At 39.4% G+C, this 21,197-nt stretch overlaps 1 protein-coding gene across 6 annotated transcripts in view; it reads right to left on the bottom strand.

Moving 5' to 3' along the window:
- Positions 1-320: 320 nt before the first annotated feature.
- Positions 321-21,197, bottom strand: part of Agbl2 (AGBL carboxypeptidase 2) — a 57,954-nt gene continuing 37,077 nt past the window's right edge. For all 6 annotated transcript variants that reach the window (XM_040284348.2, XM_040284347.2, XM_040284345.2 and 3 more), the window contains one exon: positions 321-516. In XM_040284348.2, coding sequence (XP_040140282.1) covers positions 380-516 — 137 coding nt within the window. In that variant the 3' untranslated portion in view covers positions 321-379. The remainder of the gene's footprint in view (positions 517-21,197) is intronic.

The raw sequence follows: 21,197 nt of genomic DNA, 5'->3' as shown, positions 1-21,197 counted from the left end.
AAGGAGAAGGAAAAGGAGAAGAAGAAAAGTAAAGAAATCAAATGGTAGGTTTTAGAATTACAAGAAACTCCCAAGTTGCCTTTCACTAAATCCAGAAACATTAATTTTGGTGGTAATAGGGATTGAACCTAGGGGTGCTCTACTACTAAGTTACACTCCAGCTCTTTTCACTTTTTGAGACAGGTTTTCACTAAATTGTCCAGGCTGGCCTCAAACTTTCGATCCTCCTGCCTCAATCTCCTGAGTTCCTGGGATTAGGCATGCGTCATTAGGCCTGGCTTCCAGAAACTTTTAGACATCAATCAGAACCAGAGAGACAATTTAGTAAGGGGATTCTTTATTTATAAGTTTGTGCATTAATACTGCCAAAATATAACCATTACCTCTGTCCCACTGAAGCCTGTGGGCAACGAGAGGCACAGTGTAATTTGCAAGGGGAGATGGTTAATTCAGGCTGCTCCACTACATTCTCCAATGGTGCAGGGCGGAAGCTGCACAAGAAGTTTTGGGAAGACTCTGCAGAGGGGAGGGAAACGAAGACAGTATTATAGATAAGAGAAGTGCAGCAAGTACAGAACTGTTATGTTCAGCTGCTCAGGCTGTGCACTGCACAACTCCAAATGGGGCCATTTGTAAAAACTATGATCTGAATGGCATTCCCTGATATAGTTCAATATGATGATCCTACAATGGCTTCTATTGGGTGACTCAAGTGGTGAGAAGAAAAGCCAAAAAATAGCAGAACTAATTGGGAAGGGAAAGAACTAGGACAATATAATGTTACTGAAGTCAAGACAATTCCAGGTGTTTGTGGTGGCACATGCCTGTCATCTCAGCAACTCATGTGACTGAGGTAGGAGGATCACAAATTTGAGGCCAGCTTCTGCAACTTAGCGAGACCCTGTCTCAAAATAAAATAAAATGGCTAATGGTGTAGCTCAGTGGTACAGCACCCTTGGGTTCAATCCCCCAGTACCACAAAACAAATAAACAAACCCAAAATAAAACAAAACTTCCAAAAGGTCATTAATAGTGAAGCCCAGGAAAGATAAAGTGAGTTTACCAGTTAAGAGATTCCTGGCCTGGGAGGAAGTATGACTTGGGCGAGGTCAAAAGACCTCCCACCTCCCCTTTTTCAATTCTGCTTCTTCCACTTGCTAGATGACCTTGTTGTTGTTGTTTTTTATATTAATACATTTATTTATTCATTCATTCATTTATTTATTTTTATGTGGTGTTGAGGATGGAACCCAGTACCTCCTACATACATGCAAGGCAAGTGCTCTACCAGTGAAATACAACCCCAGCCCCATGACCTTATTTTTAATCTCTTTGAGCTGAAGTTGGGTGAACAAACTCTCCTTCACTTTAAAAAAATTTAGAAATAACTTAGCATTCCCTGTACTCCTTCCTTTTTATTCTACTTAGCCTTTATCATCTTTTAGTGGACTGTATCATTCATTTTAAAAAAGGGTTTTAGCTGTACTGGGTGTTGAATTTTTTATTTTGAATCTCACTAAGTTTCTAAGGCTGGCCTTGAATTTGGGATCCTCCTGATTCAGCCTCCCAAATAGCTGAGATTATAGGTATCTGCCACAGCTCCCAGCTAAATAGTTTTTTTCCTATTAAAACGTCTTATGAATTTTATTATTTATGGGCTGAATTAGGACTATTATTTATTGACTTAATCAGGACTTTCTGGGCACAAATTCTTTTTTTTTTTTTTTTTTAAAGAGAGAGTGAGAGGAGAGAGGAGAGAGAGAGAGAATTTCCAACATTTATTTTTTTTTAGTTCTCGGCGGACACAACATCTTTGTTGGTATGTGGTGCTGAGGATCGAACCCGGGCCGCACGCATGCCAGGCGAGCGCGCTACCACTTGAGCCACATCCCCAGCCCCTGGACACAAATTCTTAACTGATTGGGAGTAAAAGTGGGAAGAAGAGGGCTGGGGATGTGGCTCAAGCGGTAGCGCGCTCGCCTGGCATGCATGCGGCCATGATTTGATCCTCAGCACCACATACAAACAGAGATGTTGTGTCCACCGAAAACTAAAAAATAAATATTAAAATTCTCTCTCTCTCTCTCTCTAAAAAAAAGAAAAAAGTGAGAAGAAAGGAATTTATTGACTTGCAGATGAGCACTAGCTTCAGGCATGGCTGGATCCAGGGTCTTAAAAAAAAAAAAAAAAAAAACGATACCTGGATTGAGCCTTTCTCAATTCTGCTTTCTCCTCAAGGGGGCCTCCTTGTATCTCCCACCTTACACTTACAGTCTAGGACCAGACAAAGGAACCACTTTCAACCCAAAAGGCCCATCAAATATCTTGATTGAATTGCACACATGCTCCATAACTACTGGGTGTGACAGAAGAAATGTGCAGCTCAGTTGGAGCATAGATCACATGTTTTCCCTTGGAACTAGTACAGAATATGTAATTGAGAGTGGCACAATTTTCTCGTAAATTGGGCTAATGATGATGTGTGTGTGTGTGTGTGTATATGTGTGTGTGTATATGTATGTGTGTGTGTATATGTGTATATATATATATATATATATATATATATATATATATATATATATATATATATAAAACCAATGATCACCGAGAAGATAAAGTTGTTAGTATTGATTTCTTAACTAAAATAGTGCTTTGAGGGTTAAGATATGCCTGAATTTGGTAGATCTTCAAAGAGTTGGTTCATGCTTCTTTAGTCAGTCCACACAGTTGAGCCTCTTATAAGACCCCTGTGTCACATTTCCAGAACAGGTTGCAATTCCTAGTGCTTCTTCACACACGTTATTATTCTACTGGATTGTTATAACAACCTTGTGAAGTGGGCTGGCAGGTGACTCTGTTTTTATTTTATTTTCTTTCTTAATTGAATTCATGTTTAATAATTACAGGTACTGTGCCCCCACTTCCCCTTGCCCAGGCTGCAGCAGGGGTGGTGCAGGGGCTGGGGCATATGCCCCCAGCAGTGAGGACGGCAGTCCCAAGAGAGATTTTCAGAAAATAAAAAAGGACCCCAGGGGCATGTTTTTATTTTTATTTATTTACTTATTTTGCAGTACTGGAGATTGAGCCCAGGGTTTTAAGCATACTAGGCAAGGGCTGTATCACTGAGCTACACCTCCAGCCCTTCTTCTTTATTTTTATTTATTTTTTTGGTACTGGGGATTGAATCCAGGGGCGCTTTACCACTGAGCTATATCCTCAGCCCTTTTTATTTTTTATTTTGAGACAAGATCTCACTAAGTTGGTTAGGGCCTTGCTAAATTGCTGATGTTGGCCTCAAACTTGAGATCCTCCCGACTCAGCCTCCTGGGTTGCTGGGATTACAAGGGTGTACCACTGCACCCTGCTTCTCTTTGTTGAAAAAGATGCAAAAACAATTTTGGAAAGATCAATGACTCTTCCAGGGTCACAAAGCTTACTCAGTGCAGTCTTGCAACTAGACATAGGTCTTCTAACACAGTGCTGGGAGCTGAATTTCAGGAAAAATATTTCATTTGGGGCCTGCAGAATTTGCAATCCAGTTAGGGACACCAAGCTGTTGAGGACTGCATGGTGTTGTAAATGCTTGCATGCAGAGAACAGAGAAATCCCTGAGGACTAGAGTTTGGAACTGACAGTGCTTCTTAGAAGATGTCAGAACTGAACTGAGAATTGAAGGAGAGAAAAGTGATCATTCACTCACTCAACCAACCAATATTTTGTGAGAGTCTCCTAGTTGCTGGTCCTGGCTAGAGAAAACTGCTTGAGCAATGCTGTGTGGCTTCAGTGGAAGGAAATTTGTGTAGCAGGGAGGGTTTGGAATTAAGGCAGGATAGCTGAGGAAGAAAGGTTCTGGACATTTTGGTTATGAGCCCTAAAGGTGTTTTCTTTGTTTTGTTTTGCTGTGCTGGGGATTGAATCCAGGGTCTCCAGCATGCCAGGAAAGCCCTCTACCACTGAGCCACATCGCCAGCCCTTTTAATATTTTACTTGGAGATGGGGTCTCTCTAAGTTGCTTAGGGCCTCTCTAAATTGCTGAGGCTGGCTTTGAACCCGTGATCCTCCTGCCTCAGCCTCCTGAGCTGCTGGGATTACAGGTGTGTACTGCCACACCCAGCCCCCCATAGTTTTTTTTAATATTTATTTTTTAGTTGTAGTTGCACACAATACCTTTATTTATATGTGGTGCTGAGGATCGAACCCTGGGGCCTCCCTCATGCTAGGCAAGCGCTCTACCACTGAGCCACAACTCCAGCCCCCCCACCCCCATAGGTTTTTAAACAGGGAATAGATAGTAGAAATGGGAAGGCCGCCTGGCTGGAAGTCAGAAACCCAGAAGTTCTGCTCTTGTTTGCTTTATGACCTTAAGTCCCTGCACCTCTCCAAGCCTCAGTTTCTCCAATTTGATCAAATAGGGAGGCTGAGGAGCTCCAGAGCACCATGCAGGGGGAGATCTGTGGGTTTACAGGGCTTCAGCAGTAGGCTGGTCCTGGGTTTGTCACAAGGATGAACTGAACAACGAAAATGCTATTTGCTTCTTTCCTGCCAGGCCTCACCTGCAAGCCTGCTCCTCACCCCTCTCCTCCCTGGGTCACACAGGGACCATCTTCTCCTTCGTGTTCAACCTACCGCTTCCCCCACCCCTCTCTCTCATTCTCTTCTGTGTTCTGTAGGCTTTCTCCAGGCCTTGGCATTGTGCTTTCCGTCTTAAGTAATTAAATCTACTCCAAATGAGCTTCAAGAATAAAGCATAGGGCTGGGGATGTGGCTCAAGCAGTAGCGCGCTCGCCTGGCATGCGTGCGGCCCGGGTTCGATCCTCAGCACCACATACCAACAAAGATGTTGTGTCCGCCGAGAACTGAAAAATAAAATATTAAAAATTCTCTCTCTCGGGCTGGGGATGTGGCTCAAGCGGTAGCGCGCTCGCCTGGCATGCGTGCGGCCCGGGTTCGATCCTCAGCACCACATACAAACAAAGATGTTGTGTCCGCCAAGAACTAAAAAATGAATATTAAAAATTCTCTCTCTCTCTCTCTCTCTCCTCTCTCACTCTCTCTTTAAAAAAAAAAAAAATTCTCTCTCTCTCTCTCTCTCTCCTCTCTCACTCTCTTTAAAAAAAAAAAAAGAATAAAGCATATGTTTTGCATTACAGGAATTCAGGAGTTCAGGTGGCCTTCTGAGTTGGATGAGTCTGTGACTAAAGGATGTTATCAAGGGCTGGGAATATACTTCAGTGGTTGAGTGCTTGCTAGCATACCCAAGGCCATGGATTCAATCCCAAGAAGTGCAACAGGGGAAAAAAAATGTTATTGAAGTCTGCCATGGAACATTTGGCAATACCTGGAGATATCAGTAGTGTGGTTGTTAAGAAATTCTAGGATCAGGGTTGCTGAGGCACCAACTAAAATGTTCACTGCAGTGACCCAAGTCATGCCAGCGGGGGTCTTGAATTAAGTCTAAAAATGACCACAAGGGGGCTGGGATTGTCGCTCAGTGGTGGAGTGCTTGCCTAGCATGCCTTGGATTCTCAGTACCATGTATAAATAAATAAATAAAGGTCCATCGATAACTGAAAAAAAATTTTTTAAATGACCACAAGGGGTCTTCTAGCTAATGGGACAGGGAAACTCTCTGCTGGACTAGCACCTTCCTCCTTTTATAAGCTTCCTAAGGCATATCTAAAACTTATCTCGCGCCTCTGAAGACCCTTTAATAGAGCAGCCTTTGCAAAGCTTCCATGACGGCTCCTCTCCATTACACTAAGTTCATGTGCTTTAGAAATTTATTTTCAGATCTAAGCGGGGCACAGGGCCGTTCAGCAACTCAGGAGGCTGAGGCAGGAGGATCACAAGTCCAAGGTCCGCCTGGGCAACTCAGAGAGACCCTGTCTCAAAATTAAAAATGCAAAGAGATGGAAGTGTAGCGCGGTGGTAGAGCACTGCTAGATTCAATCCCCTGCACTTAAAAAAAAATTGTTATTTTCAGATCTCTGATGATGGGAGGTGTATTTATACTATATTCTCCCTTTCCTTCCTTTCTTTTTTTTTTTTTACAGTTATATAAGTTTTATTTACTTTTAGATATTCATTTATCCAGCAACCATACTGAGCAATGCAATTATTTTTTTAAATTAATTAATTGTTTTTTACATACATGACAATAGTGGAGTGCCTTATACTCATTCCTTTTTTATTATAAGACAAGGATTCACTGAATTGCTGAGAGTCTCACTAAATTACTGAAGCTGGTTTCACTTACGATCCTCTTGCCTTTCCAGTAAGTGGAACTACAGATGTGCACCATGCAACCAGCAAAATATTTACATCTTCTAAAATAGCTTTGGTTCATAGCTTAAAAACAAACTTTTACTCTGTGAACTGCTTGCTTTATGTTTGTGTTTTGAAAGACCACACTTTATATTATCATCTTATTCTCTATTTTTTACACAGTATCTATTGATTTCCTACTCTGATCAATGTTAAAATAAATTTACATTCACTTCTTTCTTTTTTCCAGATCCAATGGTTTCCCACTTCAAAATTTCACATAATTGATTTTTGTGTGTGTGTGTATGGACGTGGTACTGGGAATGAAACCTAGCGCCTCATACATGCTAGGCAGGCATTCTACCCTTGAACCACATCCTCACACCCTAATTTCATGTTTTGAGTAGATGGATATTCTATTTACAAGACTGAAAAATGCAAATTCAAAAGGTAAAGACTTAAAGCAGGTTAAAAAATAGCCTATACAACATGCAAAAAATACATTGGTATTTATATTAAAATATTTGAAAATATTTTAAAATATTTAGTGGCGTTCCCCTGTAATCCCAGTGGCTTGGGAGGCTGAGGCAGGAGGATCGTGAGTTCAAAGCCAGCCCAGGCAAAATCGAGGTGCTAAGAAACTCAATGAGACCCTGTCTCTAAATAAGATACAAAAAAGGGCCGAATACCCCAAAGACTTTAAAACAGCATTCTACAGGGACACAGTCATGTTAATGTTTATAGCAGCACAATTCACAATAGCTAGACTGTGGAGCCAACCTAGATGCCCTTCAATAGATGGATAAAAAAAATGTGGCATAGAGGCTGGGGATGTGGCTCAAGCCAGGGTTCGATCCTCAGTACTGCATACAAACAAAGATGTTGTGTCTGCCGAAAACTAAAAAATAAATATAAAAAAAATTCTCTCTCTCTCTCTCTCTTTAAAAAAATGTCCTTTTAGCATATTTCAAACATTGATCAAAATGCTGTTCCTTCCATATCTGAAAAGTGTAAGAAAAGCAAATCTTAAAAAAAATGTGGCATATATTCACAATGGAATATTACTCAGCAATAAAAGAGAATAAAATCATGGCATTTGCAGGTAAATGGAGAAGATAATGCTAAGTGAAGTTAACCAATCCCCAAAAACCAAATGCCAAATGTTTTCTTTGATATAAGGAGGCTGATTCATAGTGGGGTAGGGAGGGGGAACATGGGAGGAATAGACAAACTCTAGATAGGACAGAGGGGTGGGAGGGGAAGGAAGGGGTCAGTGGGTTAGAAATGATGGTGGAATGTGATGATTATTATTATCCAAAGTACATGTATAGAGACACGAAGAAAAAAATGATAAACTAAAAAAATCAAGTTTAATTTTATAATTAATAATTTTTAAAGCATGTATTTACCTATATTAAATATTTTAGCAACATGCTAAAAAAAAAAAGGCTGGGAAATGTGGCTTGGTGGTTAAGTACCCCTGGATTCAACCCCCAGTACCCCCACTGAAAAAAAAATCTGGAATGATTAAAAATTAGTTTACTATGATTATTTTTGGAAATTAAATAATTCACTTTTTTGTTTTTGAAGTGCTAGGGATTAAACCTAGTGCCTCACAAACACCAGGCAAGTGCTTTACCACTGAGCCACATCCCCAGTCCCCAAATAATTATAAACATCCAATGATAAGTAACCCAGTTATAAAGAAAAACCTTAAAGGAAACTAGAAAACATCTCTAACTGAATGAAAGCAAAAATTCCCAACATATCAAAATTTGAGATGCAGCTGAAGTGGTGTGAAAAGAAAAATCTATAGCTTTAAATATTTATTTTATTGAGAGGAAGAGCGATTCAAAATCAATAGGCTTCCATTTCAAGAATCTACAGAAAGAAGATCAAATCAAATTCAAAGTAAATACTAGGGAGGAAATAATAAAAATCAGAGATCAAACAGAAAGCAGAAATAGTAGAGAAAATCAATGAAACCAAAAGTTGGCTCTTTGAAAATGAAAATAATAAAAAAAGCTGATGAATATTTGTTTAGAGTCATCAAGAAAAGAAAAAAGAGACAAGCTCCCCAAATAAAAAATTTAAGACCTTGTAGAAATGAAAAAGTATCATAAAAAACTTTATGCCAAGAAATTAGATAATTTGGATGAAATACACAAATTTCTATAAAGATACAAATTATCAAAACTGACTCTCGGGGCTGAGATTGTGGATTAGCAGTAGATTGCTCGTCTAGCACGTACGAGGCACTGAGTTCGATCCTCAGCACCACATTAAAATAAATAAATAAAGGTATTGGGTCCAATTACAAATATATATGACTCATGGAGAAATTGAAGAGCTGACCAGGGTATTACAAGCAAATTAATTGAATTATAATTAAAAATATTTCCACAAAGGAAAACCCAGACCCAAACAGCTTCACTTTTGATTCTATCAAATATTTAGGGGGAAAAATTAATATAGAAATCAGAGAAGGAATGAATATTTCTCAACTTACTTTACTAGATTTATATTACCTTGAAACTCAAGCTAAAAATATTACAAGAAAAGGAAACTAAGGACAAATATCCCTAACAAACATAGATCTAAAAATCCTAACAAAGTACTAGCAAGTTGAATCCTGCAGGTATTATACAACATGACCAACTTGGATTTATCACAGAAATCCAAGGTTGATTTAACATCTGAAAAATCAATTCATGTGATACACCATCTTAATAAACAACAAAACCATACAATCACTTGGCATGGTGGTGTATGCCTGTGATTCCAGCTACTCAGGAGGCTGAAGCAGGAGGATCACAAGTTCAAGGCCAGCCTGAGCAACTTAGTGAGAACCTGTCTCAAAATAAAAAATGAGGACTGGGTTGTAGCTCAGTGGTAAGGCGCTTGTCTCACACGAAAGGCCTGGGTTCAATCCTCAGCACCACATAAAGACAAATAAATAAAAATAAAGGTATTTTATCCATCTACAACTAAAAGAATAAAAATAAAAGAATAATAAAAAATGAAAAGGGCTTGGGATATAGCTCAGTGGTAGAGTGCCGCTAGGTTCAATTCCCAGTTCAAAAACAAATACCTCTACATAATAATCATCTCAATAGATGAGAAAATTGTTTGACAAAGTTCAATACTCATTCATGAAATACATTCAAAATAACTATGGGGCTGGGATGTAGCTCAGTGGTAGAGCCCTTGCCAAGCATGCATGAGGGCCACAGGGTTCAATCCAGAGAACCACGAAACAAGCATACTAGGGAGAGAATGGATTATCCTCAACATGAAAAAGGGCATCCATGAAAAAACTTTAGTTAATAAAGATACATGATATAGGATCAATATACAAAATTCAACTGTATTTTTATATACTAGCAATAAAAAAATCAGAAAATGAAATTAAAGAAACAATTCACAATAGCATAAAATAAATACATAGGAATAAATTTAACAAAAGAAGTGTAAAACTGGTACACTGAAATTTACATAAGATTGTTGAGAGTTTTAAAGATCTAACTAAATGGTGAGATATACCATATTCATGAATTGGAAGAACTGAAAATGATAAAATGGTAGTTCTCCCCAATTTATCAATAGATTCAACTCAACCCTTATCAAAATTCTGGCAGGCATTTTATTGTAGAAATTGACAATTCAATCCTCAAATGTATATGAAAATGCAAATGACCTAGAATAGCCAAAACAATTTTCCAAAAGTAGAACAACTTGGAGGGTTTACATTACCTTATCTGAAAACTTACTCTAAAGATACAGTTTAGGGCTGGGGATGTGGCTCAAGCGGTAGTGCACTCGCCTGGCATGTGTGCCGGCCTGGGTTCGATCCTCAGCACCACATACAAACAAAGATGTTGTGTCCGCCAAAAACTAAAAAATAAATATTAAAAAATTCTTTCTTGGGGCTGGGGATGTGGCTCAAGCGGTAGCGCGCTCGCCTAGCATGCGTGCGGCCCGGGTTCGATCCTCAGCACCACATACCAACAAAGATGTTGTGTCCGCCGAGAACTAAGAAAAAATAAATAAATGTTAAAATTCTCTCTCTCTCTCTCTCTCTCTCTCTCTCTCTCTCTCTGTCCCCCTCTCTCACTCTCTCTTAAAAAAAAAAAAAAATTCTTTCTTTCTCTCTCTCTCTCTTTAAAAAAAATAAAAAATAAAGATACAGTTTAAATAATGTCAAGATGGACATAATATTGGTGTCATGGAACAGAATTGAGAGTCCATTAAAATGTTCAATTTTTATTATTTATTTATTTATTTATTTATTTGTGGTGCTGGGGATTGAACCCAAGGCTTTGTACATGCAAAGCAAGCACTCTAACAAATAAACTATGTCCCCAGACCCATTAATGTTCAATTAATTTTTAACAAAGTTGCCAACAGAATTCAGTTGGGAAAAAGATAAACTTTTCACAAAATGATGCTGGGACAATTGGCTACTAATACATAAAAATATGAACTTAGACCCTTACCTCATACTATATATAAATAATAACTAAAAATGAACCACAAGACCTAACAAAAGAGCCCAAGGGGCTGGAGTTGTCGCTCAGTTATAAGAGCACTTGCCTAGCATGTATGAGGCCCTGGGTTTGATTCTTAGCACCGCATATAAATAAATGAATACAATAAAGGTCCATCAACATCTAAACAAAATATTAAAAAGAAAAAAGCCCCAAATATTAAACTTTAAAAAAATTTTTTAGAAGTAGTTGGACACAATACTTTTATTTTTTTAATTTATTTTTATGAGGTGCTGAGGATCAAAACCAGGGCCTCGCATGTGCTAGACTAGCGCTCTACCGCTGAGCCACAATCCCAGTCCCTCAAACTTTTATAACAGAAAATCTTTGTGACCTTGGGTTACTCAAAGATTTCTTAGATGTACCATAAGTTGATCACATCATTTTCAATTAATGAATGCATGTTTTACCCTCCAATGCATGGAAGAATGTGTTTCTATTTGTTTTGTTTGAGATCTGCAGCCAAAGCCATTTTCTCTTATATCTCTCTTTGACTTTGTTATTTGACAGTTCTTTCTTATATTTGTTTGGGGATTTTAGATGTCTCCAATTTGTCAAAAATGGAGTTTGCAATTTCTATTGTTATTTTAGGGGGGAATTCCAAAAGGAGAAGACGATGCACCAAATTTACATGACATTAAAAATGTAAATCTCAGCTTAGGGTTATGGGATATGGCTCAATGATAGTGTGTTTAGCATGGATGAAACACTATGATCAATCCCTGGCGTGCACACACATAAATGTGAGTCTTCTAATGAATATCTGACTGAAATGGCTATTTAGATAATAGCAGCAATGGCCATAATTATCCTATGTAATTAATATGATGTTCTTTATTATTTATGATAATAATTTTCCTTTGCACATTATATTATCTTATTTGTACTTTGGGGGAGTTTTGTTGTTATTATTGAAACTGGGGTACCAGGGAATTGAACTCAGCTACATCCCCAACCCTTTATATTTTTATATTTTGAGACAGGATCTTGCAAAGTTGCTGAGGCTGGCCTCAAACTTGTGATCTTCCTGCCTCAGCCTCTGGAGTTGTTGGGATTACAGGCTTGTGCCACCATATCCAGCCTTATCTGTACTTCAAACCATCATTCAAAGAAGGTTAAAAAGATTTTATTTTAAGGCCAGGGTTGTGGCTCAGTGGTATGGCACTTGCCTAGCGTGCGTGAGGCACTGGGTTTGTTCCCCAGAACCACGTAAAAATAAAAAATAAAGGTATTATGTCCATCTACAACTAAAAAATAAAAAAATTTTAAAAATATTTTATTTTAATGTTTGCAGATAAGTGACTAGTCCAAGTAACAAGCTTTCTCAAATCTTTCCTTATATAAATAATTAAGGAAACAAATTAATATGATGAATTACTGGCAGGAATAAAGCCAAGAATCTAATTTTCTTGACATTGTTTCACTAATTTCCTGGGATTTACCCAATACAAATTCAACCCAAGGGTACTTACAACAATAGGAAAAAATTGAGAAGCTTCTCCTCTTTTGAAAACAACTTTCATATCTTACTGATTGGAAACCATCTTTAGGAACACATTAATATCAATATAAAAATACTATGTACACTTAAACATGACTTTCTCACATCTTGGCTGTATTTCTCTCTCTCTCTTTTTTTTTTTTTTTTTTTTGTGTGTGTGCTGGGGAAGGCAAGTACTCTATCAACCGAGCTATATTACCAGTCTCCTAGCTGTATTTCTACAGTGTTATTGGGGCCATGTTTGAAGGTGTCCACATGCTTTCACAGAAGGGGAAGGGACAGATTAGGCAAGTGTGTCAAGAACCATGTCAGTAGTTGCTGTCCTTTCTGGAAAACAAAGTATAGCAGATAGCAGATACTTCTGGGTCATTTGGCTTCCAAGTGAGGCAGAAAGAGAAGAATCTGCTCTGTGGGTCCAATCTTTTATTTTTTTTGTACCAGAGATTGAACCCCAAGGTGCTTAAACTGAGCCCCCCAGTCCTTTTTAAAAGTATTTTTATCTTGAGACAGGATCTAGAGAAGTTGCTTAAGGCCTTGCTAAATTGCTGAGGGTGGCTTTGAACTTGTGATCCTCTTGCCTTGGACTCCCAGACTTCTGGAATTATGGTGTGCACCACAGCGCCTAGCTTAAAATGTTAAAGGAAAACCATCCTGTTTCTCCTTTAATCTATTCCTGCCTTAGCCCACATCTGGGATTTGAGATTTGCCTTTCCAGGGCTTAGTTTAGAGATTCCTTAATGTCTCAGTAATTTTTTCAAGGGAACTCTTTGAAAGTCAAAAGAAATGTTGAATGGTTTAATTAATTAGGTTATTAGGTCTAAATGACTTAATAAGTATTTGTTAATGGCTCACAACTTGGTAGCTTTTTTTAAGAGAGAGAATTTTTAATATTTATTTTTTAGTTTTCGGCGGACACAACATCTCTATTTGTATGTGGTGCTGAGGATCGAACCCAGGCTGCACACATGCCAGGCGAGCGTGCTACCACTTGAGCCACATCCCCAGCCCAACTTGGTAGCTTTTGAAAATACCATACATAATTTGAAAGTAAAAGGAATCTTTAAATTTTTGTTCTTAAAGAATCAGTTACTTACTAATGAAATATGTGTCCCGGTTGGGCATTGAGCAACTTAATTTGGCTACCAAATTGGACAGGTCTGGACTGAGGTAGATCTAAGTTCAAATCTTCTCTGAGCTGGGTATGGTGGCACAGATCCATTAGGCCAGTTACTCTGGGAAACTGAGGCAGCAGGATCAGAAGTTGGAGGCCAGCCTGGGGAACATAGAGAGACCCTATGCTAAAACAGAAAGGGCAGTGCATGTATCTCAGTGGTAAAGTGCCTAGCATGCACAAGGCCATGGCTTCAGTCCCCAGTACTACAACAAACATACACAAAATAAACAAAACAAAATTATCTGAATCCAAGGTTTCTTATCTGTGGAAAAAGGGGCATAATAGCTATCTTCCAAAGGAAAGTAAAGTTCTTGAGAAATAGTGGGCCTACTATCAATGGTGGCTATTATTAAGGGAGGTAAAAACTAAAAAGGGAGGAAATGAAGACACTAAAGAATGGAAGCTTTACAGGAACTTGGTTAAGGGTTTCCTGCTTTCTTTAAAGACAGGAGAAGGTTGACATGTTTTTAGCACACACAGAAGTTGCTGGTGGAGAGGGACAGAGACAGAAGAGGGAACAAAGCAATAAGGAAAGCTTGGGAAGATAACGTGGGGACATGGAATCGAAGCATGAGATAGAGAGATTAGACTTAACCCCAAGTTGGGCATGTTTATTCTGTAAGAACAAAGGAAAGGGAGGCAACTGAATGCTGCCCACTCGCCATCCCAGAGTGATTCTGTGAGCCAGGCACTCCACTGAGTGTAATGCAAGCATTCTCTCATCCATTCCACCCAGCAACCTGGAAAGGGGGGTCCTGCTAGTATTTCCATTGTGCTGAGGAGGAAATTCAGTTTTTGGGAGAGTAACTTGCCCAACATCACAGAGCTGGTAGAACCTAACATTACAGAGCCTTTCAACATGGGCACCCTGATGCCAGAATCTAAATTCTTCTTGATAGAATGTTCCTTCTTTGCCATTGTTTGATGTTTCCATATGATTAGATTCAGGGCATGCACTTCCAACCAGAATACTGTGTAAGTTATGTGTCCTTCTCAGGCTTCACATCAAAACATAGAGGATGTCCATTAGCTTCTCACTAATCACCTGGGTAAGGTGCTGTCCAATTTGTCCATTATATATACTCATTATTTTTCCCTTTCTAACTAATAAGCAATCTGAGGAGACACTTTAAAACCATATAAATATCCTTCTCCTCATATTTCCTCCTAAATTTAGCATCATTAGAGGATTCTTGCCTGACCCATTTTAATATAAGAGTTGCAAAATGAAGAATTCCTGACTCTAGAACTCCCTCCACACTGACCATTGACCCCCAGATTCATTCTCCTTGATGAAGAGCTCTCCCCCACTTTCTCTCCCTTTCTCATCAATATGAACTTGTTGATACCCTAATTTTTTTGAATGGGTACAATTTATTAATGTCCTTAATCTTCTTGGTGCCTAATGATACAGATTTGGCTGGTAGAAGCCCCTTTAGGGTCGTTCCTGATTCTGTGACATGCCTCCTGTTTTTAAGTTCTTTTTTTTTTTTTTTTTTAAAGAGAGAGGAGAGAGAGAGAGAGAGAGAATTTTTTTTAATATTTATTTTTTAGTTCTCGGCGGACACAACATCTTTGTTGGTATGTGGTGCTGAGGATCGAACCCGGGCCGCACGCATGCCAGGTGAGCGCGCTACAGCTTGAGCCACATCCCCAGCCCTGTTTTTAAGTTCTTTTGTATCTTTTGGCATAACGACATGTTTCAGGCTCCTCATCTCATATCTATAATGCTCCAGCCCCACAATCAGTTCTGTAATGAACCCTGATTCTTTTCAGTGGGAATGGTATTAAAAACTAAGATCTCAGTGCAAAATTTGCTTATTGCTAATAGGATGTATTTGATTTATAGGCCCTTTTAGCAGACAAAGCTAAATATATATGCATACATACATATACACACACATATACATATATATGTATATAAATTCAAAAACACATATGCACATATATACTTGTATGTGCATACATCTGTATATTCATACATATACAACTGAAACATATGCACATATATACTTGTATGAGCATACATCTGCATATTCATACATATACAACTGACCTTACAAATTCATGGGTTCCACATCTGTAGAGTCAGCCAACTGCACACTGAAAATACTCAGGGAAAAATCTGCTTCTATACTAAATATGTACAGAATTTTTTTCTTGTTATTATTATTATTTTTTAATATTTATTTTTTAGTTGTAGTCAGACATAATACCTTTCTTTTTATTTATTTACTTACATATGGTGCTGAGGATTGAACCCAGGGCCTCGCACTTGCTAGGCCAGTGCTCTACCGCTGAGCCACAACCCCAGCCCTTTCTTGTTATTATTTCCTAAACAATATGGTTTAGCAAACATTCACATAGCATTTATATTGCATTAGATATAAAGTAATCTAGAAATTATTTAAAGTATATGGAAGGGTGTGGGTAGAGTATAGGGAAATACTGTATCATGGGTTCAGTCCCCAGTACTGCAACAAACACACACAAAATAAACAAAACAAAATAAAATTATCTGAATCTAAGGTTTCTTATCTGTGGAAAAAGGGGTATAACAATTATCTTTTTTTTTTTTGGTGGGGATACTGGGGATTGAATCCAGAGCCAATTGCATGCTAAGAACACTCTCTACCACTGAGCTACACCCCCAGCCTACACCATTTTATGTAAGGACTTGAGCATACTTGGACTTTAGTACATCCAGAGGGTCCTAGATCCGACCCCCTACAGACATGAATGGATGAATGCATACATTTTGGAAATCATGAGTTCATACAGATACCTCCAATTCCACTGAATCCATTCTCATAGTGGTTTTTTCATTTGTTTCCCTCTGTACATTTTTTCTTAACATCATCAACACATTTGTTTATTTATTCCATCATATAATACATGTAAAACAGTTTTGGAATAATTTTGCCAACACCACAACAAAAACAAACTTGCCAAAGAGAGTTCTGCAGTTTACTCCTTCCCCTCGCCTCATTCAAGCCTGGTTGTGAACCACCGCCTCCTAGCAGGGCTAAGCTGGAGGAAGGTGGGAGCAGAGAGAAAGCAGGGGACTTGAAGCAAGGGAGAAAGTGTGACCTAACCATGGAGGGAAAAAGCAAGGGAATTTCAGTTTCAGAAGCAGAGAAGACATTTCAGAGCTGGAGGAGATATGTGTGCCATGGCCCTGGTCCACTCAATAGCATGTTTTCCTGCAGCCATCTTGGCAGCCTAGGCATGAAAGTAGAGAAGACAGATGGTTGGGATAGCTGGCTGATCCAAAGCCAGGGAACTACCAGGTGAGGTGGCAGAAGGGCAGAGGGTGAGGACACTGGGATGCTGGCAAGTGAGTGACTGACGTCATGAATCCTGGAGTCTGGGCTGAATGGAGGAGGAAGTGAAGCCACAGGGGAGAAAGGGGAGTGAATGGGGCTGTGAAGAGGGTTGCTGGACTGGCTCTGGTCACTGAATCCAATGATTTAGGACTGGCCAGTCCAGGGGGCTATGAGATGAAGTGACTTGTAACAAAATTAGTTGGGGATAACATGGCAGTGGGTGTACTCAGTGGATGCTATTTTTTTTTGTGTGTGTGTGTGTGCTAGAGGTTGAACCCAGGGCCTTGTGATATATCCTCAGCCTGGGGGTGTACTCAGAACAATCAAAGAGACCTTGTTCCCTCAGGAACCAGAGATTGAATATTAGTAGATCTAGGTGGTCTAGGCTGAAGAGGGACTCCTATTAAAGGCACATTATTGCAGTGTATGACCAGTAGCTGAGGAGTGTTCAAATACACACTCTTTTTTAAAAAATTATTTTTGTAGTTGTTAATGGACAGCATGCCTTTGTTTTTTTATGTGGTGCTAAGGATTGAACCCAGTGCTCACACATGCTACAGCTAAGCTACAGCCCCAGCCCCATACACACAGTTTTGTGAAAACAAAGAGACCTTAGAGATTGGTGACCTACATAGTCACTTCACTTCATTTTTATTTATTTATTTAGGTACCAGGGATTGAACCCAGGAACACTTAACCACTAAGCCACATAAAGAACTTTTTATCTTTTATTTAGAATTGCTTAGGGCCTAAATTGCTGAGGCTGGGTTTGAACTCACAATCCTCCTGCCTCAGCCTCCAGAACCTTTGAGATTACAGGTGTGCACCACCACACACCTGGATGTCACTTCACTTTAAAAGGTCAGGAAGTGAGGGGCTGGGGTTGTGGCTCAGCAGCAGAGCACTCGCCTTACACATGAGAGACCCTGGGTTCCTTCCTCAACACCACATGAAAATATATGAATAAAATAAAGGTATTGTGTCCAATTACAACTAAAAAATAAATATTAAAAAAAAAAAAGGTCAGGAAGTGAAGGTCCAGAGCAGTTAAGCCACTGTCCTACCTCTCCCCACCCCAATCTGGGGGGATTCAAAACCAGGGGTTCTAACTGCTAAATTGGTAGCTCTTTAACCCACTGCTGCATTCTGAAGCTCGCAAAATGTCTGATGGGCTTGTTTTTGTATACTAGTTTTGGTTCTCCACTTGGACTTGAAGCACAGGGGCAGGAATGGAAGCTATGCATCACTGTTCTCTCCATAGTTCCCGAATCAGTCCCTGTTCCGATTCTCTTTTTTTTTTTTTTTTTTTGGTACTGGGATTGCACCAAGGAGTATTCTACCACTGAGCTGTATCACCAGACTGTTTTATATTTTATTTTGAGACGGGGTCTCACTGAGTTGACCAGGCTGGTCTCAAACTTGCTATCCTCTTGTCTCAGCCTCCCATGTAGCTGGGACTACATGGGTGTGTCACTGCGCCCAGCTCCACACATTCTTTTTGGTTCATGTGGGAATAGCCCATATCTTAGGGTAGAAGTGCCAGCAAGGAGTCAGAATTTGTAAGCAGCATTGCAGATTATCTGAAATGTTTGGGGCCAAAGTGTTCTGGATTTTATTTGTTTGAATTTTGTATATGTACATATACAGAAGGAGGTATCTTGGGGATGGAAACCAAATCCAAACATGAAGTTCATTTGTTCTCATATATACCTTATGCACACAACAGGAAGGTACTTTTATACACCATTTTTCTTTTTCTTCTTTCTTTTTGGCAGTGCTAAGGATTGAACCTGGGGTCTTGTGCTTAAGAGTTTATTGCTACTGAGCTACATCCCTAGCCCTTCCTTCTTTATTTTTAAACAGGGTCTCACTATATTGTCCAGGTGGATCTCAAACTCCTGGGCTCAAGTGATTCTCCTGTTCTCAGCCTCCTGAGTAGCTGGTACTACAAGTGCATGCCACTGCACATGACATTACACTATTTTTAAAAATTTTGTACAGGAAACAAAACTTTATGCTGGGGATGTGGCTTAGTGGTGCAGCGCTTGCCTAGCATGTGTGAGTCTACTGGGTTCAATCCACAGCATCACATACACATACACACAAACAAGTTTGTGTATTGCAGCTAGAGGGGCTGAGAGGATCTCTTCCCCCTTGGGGACACTGAATAAACTTGATCACAACCCATAACATGAGGTCAGGCACAGAATTTTCTACCTGTGATATCATGCTAATGCTCCAAAAATTTCAGATTTGGGAGCATTTTAGATTTCACACTTTGGGATTAGGGATGCTTAACCTATATTTCTTTCTGTATTCTTAGGGGATTTTCCTTTCTTCTGACCCTAATTAAACTCTGGACATGTGGTGTGCAGTTTGTCACTAGAGCTTTATAAACATACACATTAAAACAATGCCTCTCTGAACCTGCCTTCACGAGGAAGCTTGTTTTTCACAGAGCACATGACTCAGCTGTACAGTGCCAAGGTAGAACCCATTCAACAGGGGAAATAAATATGAGGTTTCTTACTAGTTGATCACACAGTATGAGGGTGAAGAAAAAGAGATAAAGATGTTGGACTTTGGCAACAGAGGTGAACTTGCCCTCCCCAGAATAATCTGCTATGAAATGGACATAAATGACACTGGTTAATTTAATTCAACAAACCCTCGCCAAGTTGCACAGTTTGTCTTTGTAATTTGAAGAACAGCGTAGAGGGCTGGGGTTGTCACTTAGTGGTAGAGCACCACATAAAAATAAACAAAATAAAGGTGTTACATCCATCTACAACCAAAACAATTAAAAAAAAAAAAAAGGACAGAGTAGGCTCTGTAGCTTCAAAGTCATCTTGTGCAGAAGGTGCCAAATCTCTGTGACCTGGAAACATCTCTACTATTCTACATAATGAAACCAGAATTAGTCTGAGAACAGCTTGGAAAAACAGAAGTTTGTAGTTCTATTTCTGCAAAGCAGAGCGTTTTGTGGAGTATTCTTGCCAATACTTGCTTCTATGGTTTAACTGTGTGCACCAAATCTCATGCATTAGAAATTGGTTCCCCAGGGAAGCAGCATTAATGGCACTGAGAGGTGGATCAAGGGAGTAGCTTTGTTATAAAAGCAAGCTCTCTCTGCCGTGCTTAATCTACCTTTCCATGCGAAGCCCTTCACCACTCTGGGACTCTGCTGGGTCCCCATCAGCAACAAGGCCCTCACCAGAGCTGGGGATATAGCTTAGTTGTAGAGTGTTTCCCTGGAATATGCAAGATTCTAGGTTTGATCTCTAGCACTGAAAAAAACAAATAAACAAACAAACATAAAAAGGCAACCCTCACCAAATGTGGTCACTAGACCTTGGACTTCCCAACCTCCCAAACCATAATACATTTCCTTTTCATAAATTACCCAGTCTATGGTATTCATTTATGGCAACAGAAAATAGAAAAATATAGCTGTGATCAAATTTGGTGACAACATAACTAAAGCCAATGATGATGGTCATTTCAGAGTAGCTAGGTATCCAGAAAATCTCCAGATCTCCAAAACCCTTGCACTTAATGACAAATGGGGGAAAAAAAAAAAACTTAAGAATTTTTGTTCTCAAAATAGCCTCTGTCTTTTCCTATGGTTAATGTTCCACCAAAAATATCTTAAGTGTAATGCTTACTGTCATTGCCTTACCTATTTATGTTTATGGCACTTTCAAGAGGTGTTGTCACCTCTCCCAAAATAGAAAAGGGGCCAGTCTGGTGCATGACTGTAATCACAGCAGCTCAGGAGGCTAAGGCAGGAGGATCACAAGTTCAAAAGCAGCCTCTACAATTTAGTGAGGCCCTAAGCAACTTAGCGAGATCCTATCTCTAAATAAAGTAGAAAAAAGGACCAAGGATGTGGGATGTGGCTCAGTGGTTCCCTAAGTTCAATATGTGGCACCAAAAAAAAAAAAAAAAAGAGGATCTGCTGCCACTAGATGGTCAAATGACACCCATTAGTCCACATGGTTCAAAAATTGACCTGAGGCGCTGGGGATGTGGCTCAAGCGGTAGCGCGCTCGCTTGGCACGCGTGCAGCCAGGGTTCGATCCTCAGCACCACATACAAACAAAGATGTCGTGTCTGCTGAAAACTAAAAATAAATATTAAAATTCTCTCTCTTTTCTATCTTAAAAAAAAAAAAAAAAAGTTGACCTGAGGTTCTGGGGTTGTGGCTCAGTGGTAGAGAGCTTGCCTAGCCTGCACAAGGCACTGGGTTTGATCCTCGCACCACATAATTGTAAAATAAAAATACTGTGTCCACCTAAAACTAAAAAAATAAATATTAAAAAAAGTGTTGACCTGAAATCCATTTTGAAAATTAAGAAATTACTTCTATTAGTGAATATACAGTT

Source organism: Ictidomys tridecemlineatus, chromosome 4 (genome assembly GCF_052094955.1).
Source record: "Ictidomys tridecemlineatus isolate mIctTri1 chromosome 4, mIctTri1.hap1, whole genome shotgun sequence".
In the NCBI taxonomy this organism is placed as follows: domain Eukaryota; kingdom Metazoa; phylum Chordata; class Mammalia; order Rodentia; family Sciuridae; genus Ictidomys; species Ictidomys tridecemlineatus.
This window is presented reverse-complemented; position numbering and strand designations above follow the sequence as displayed.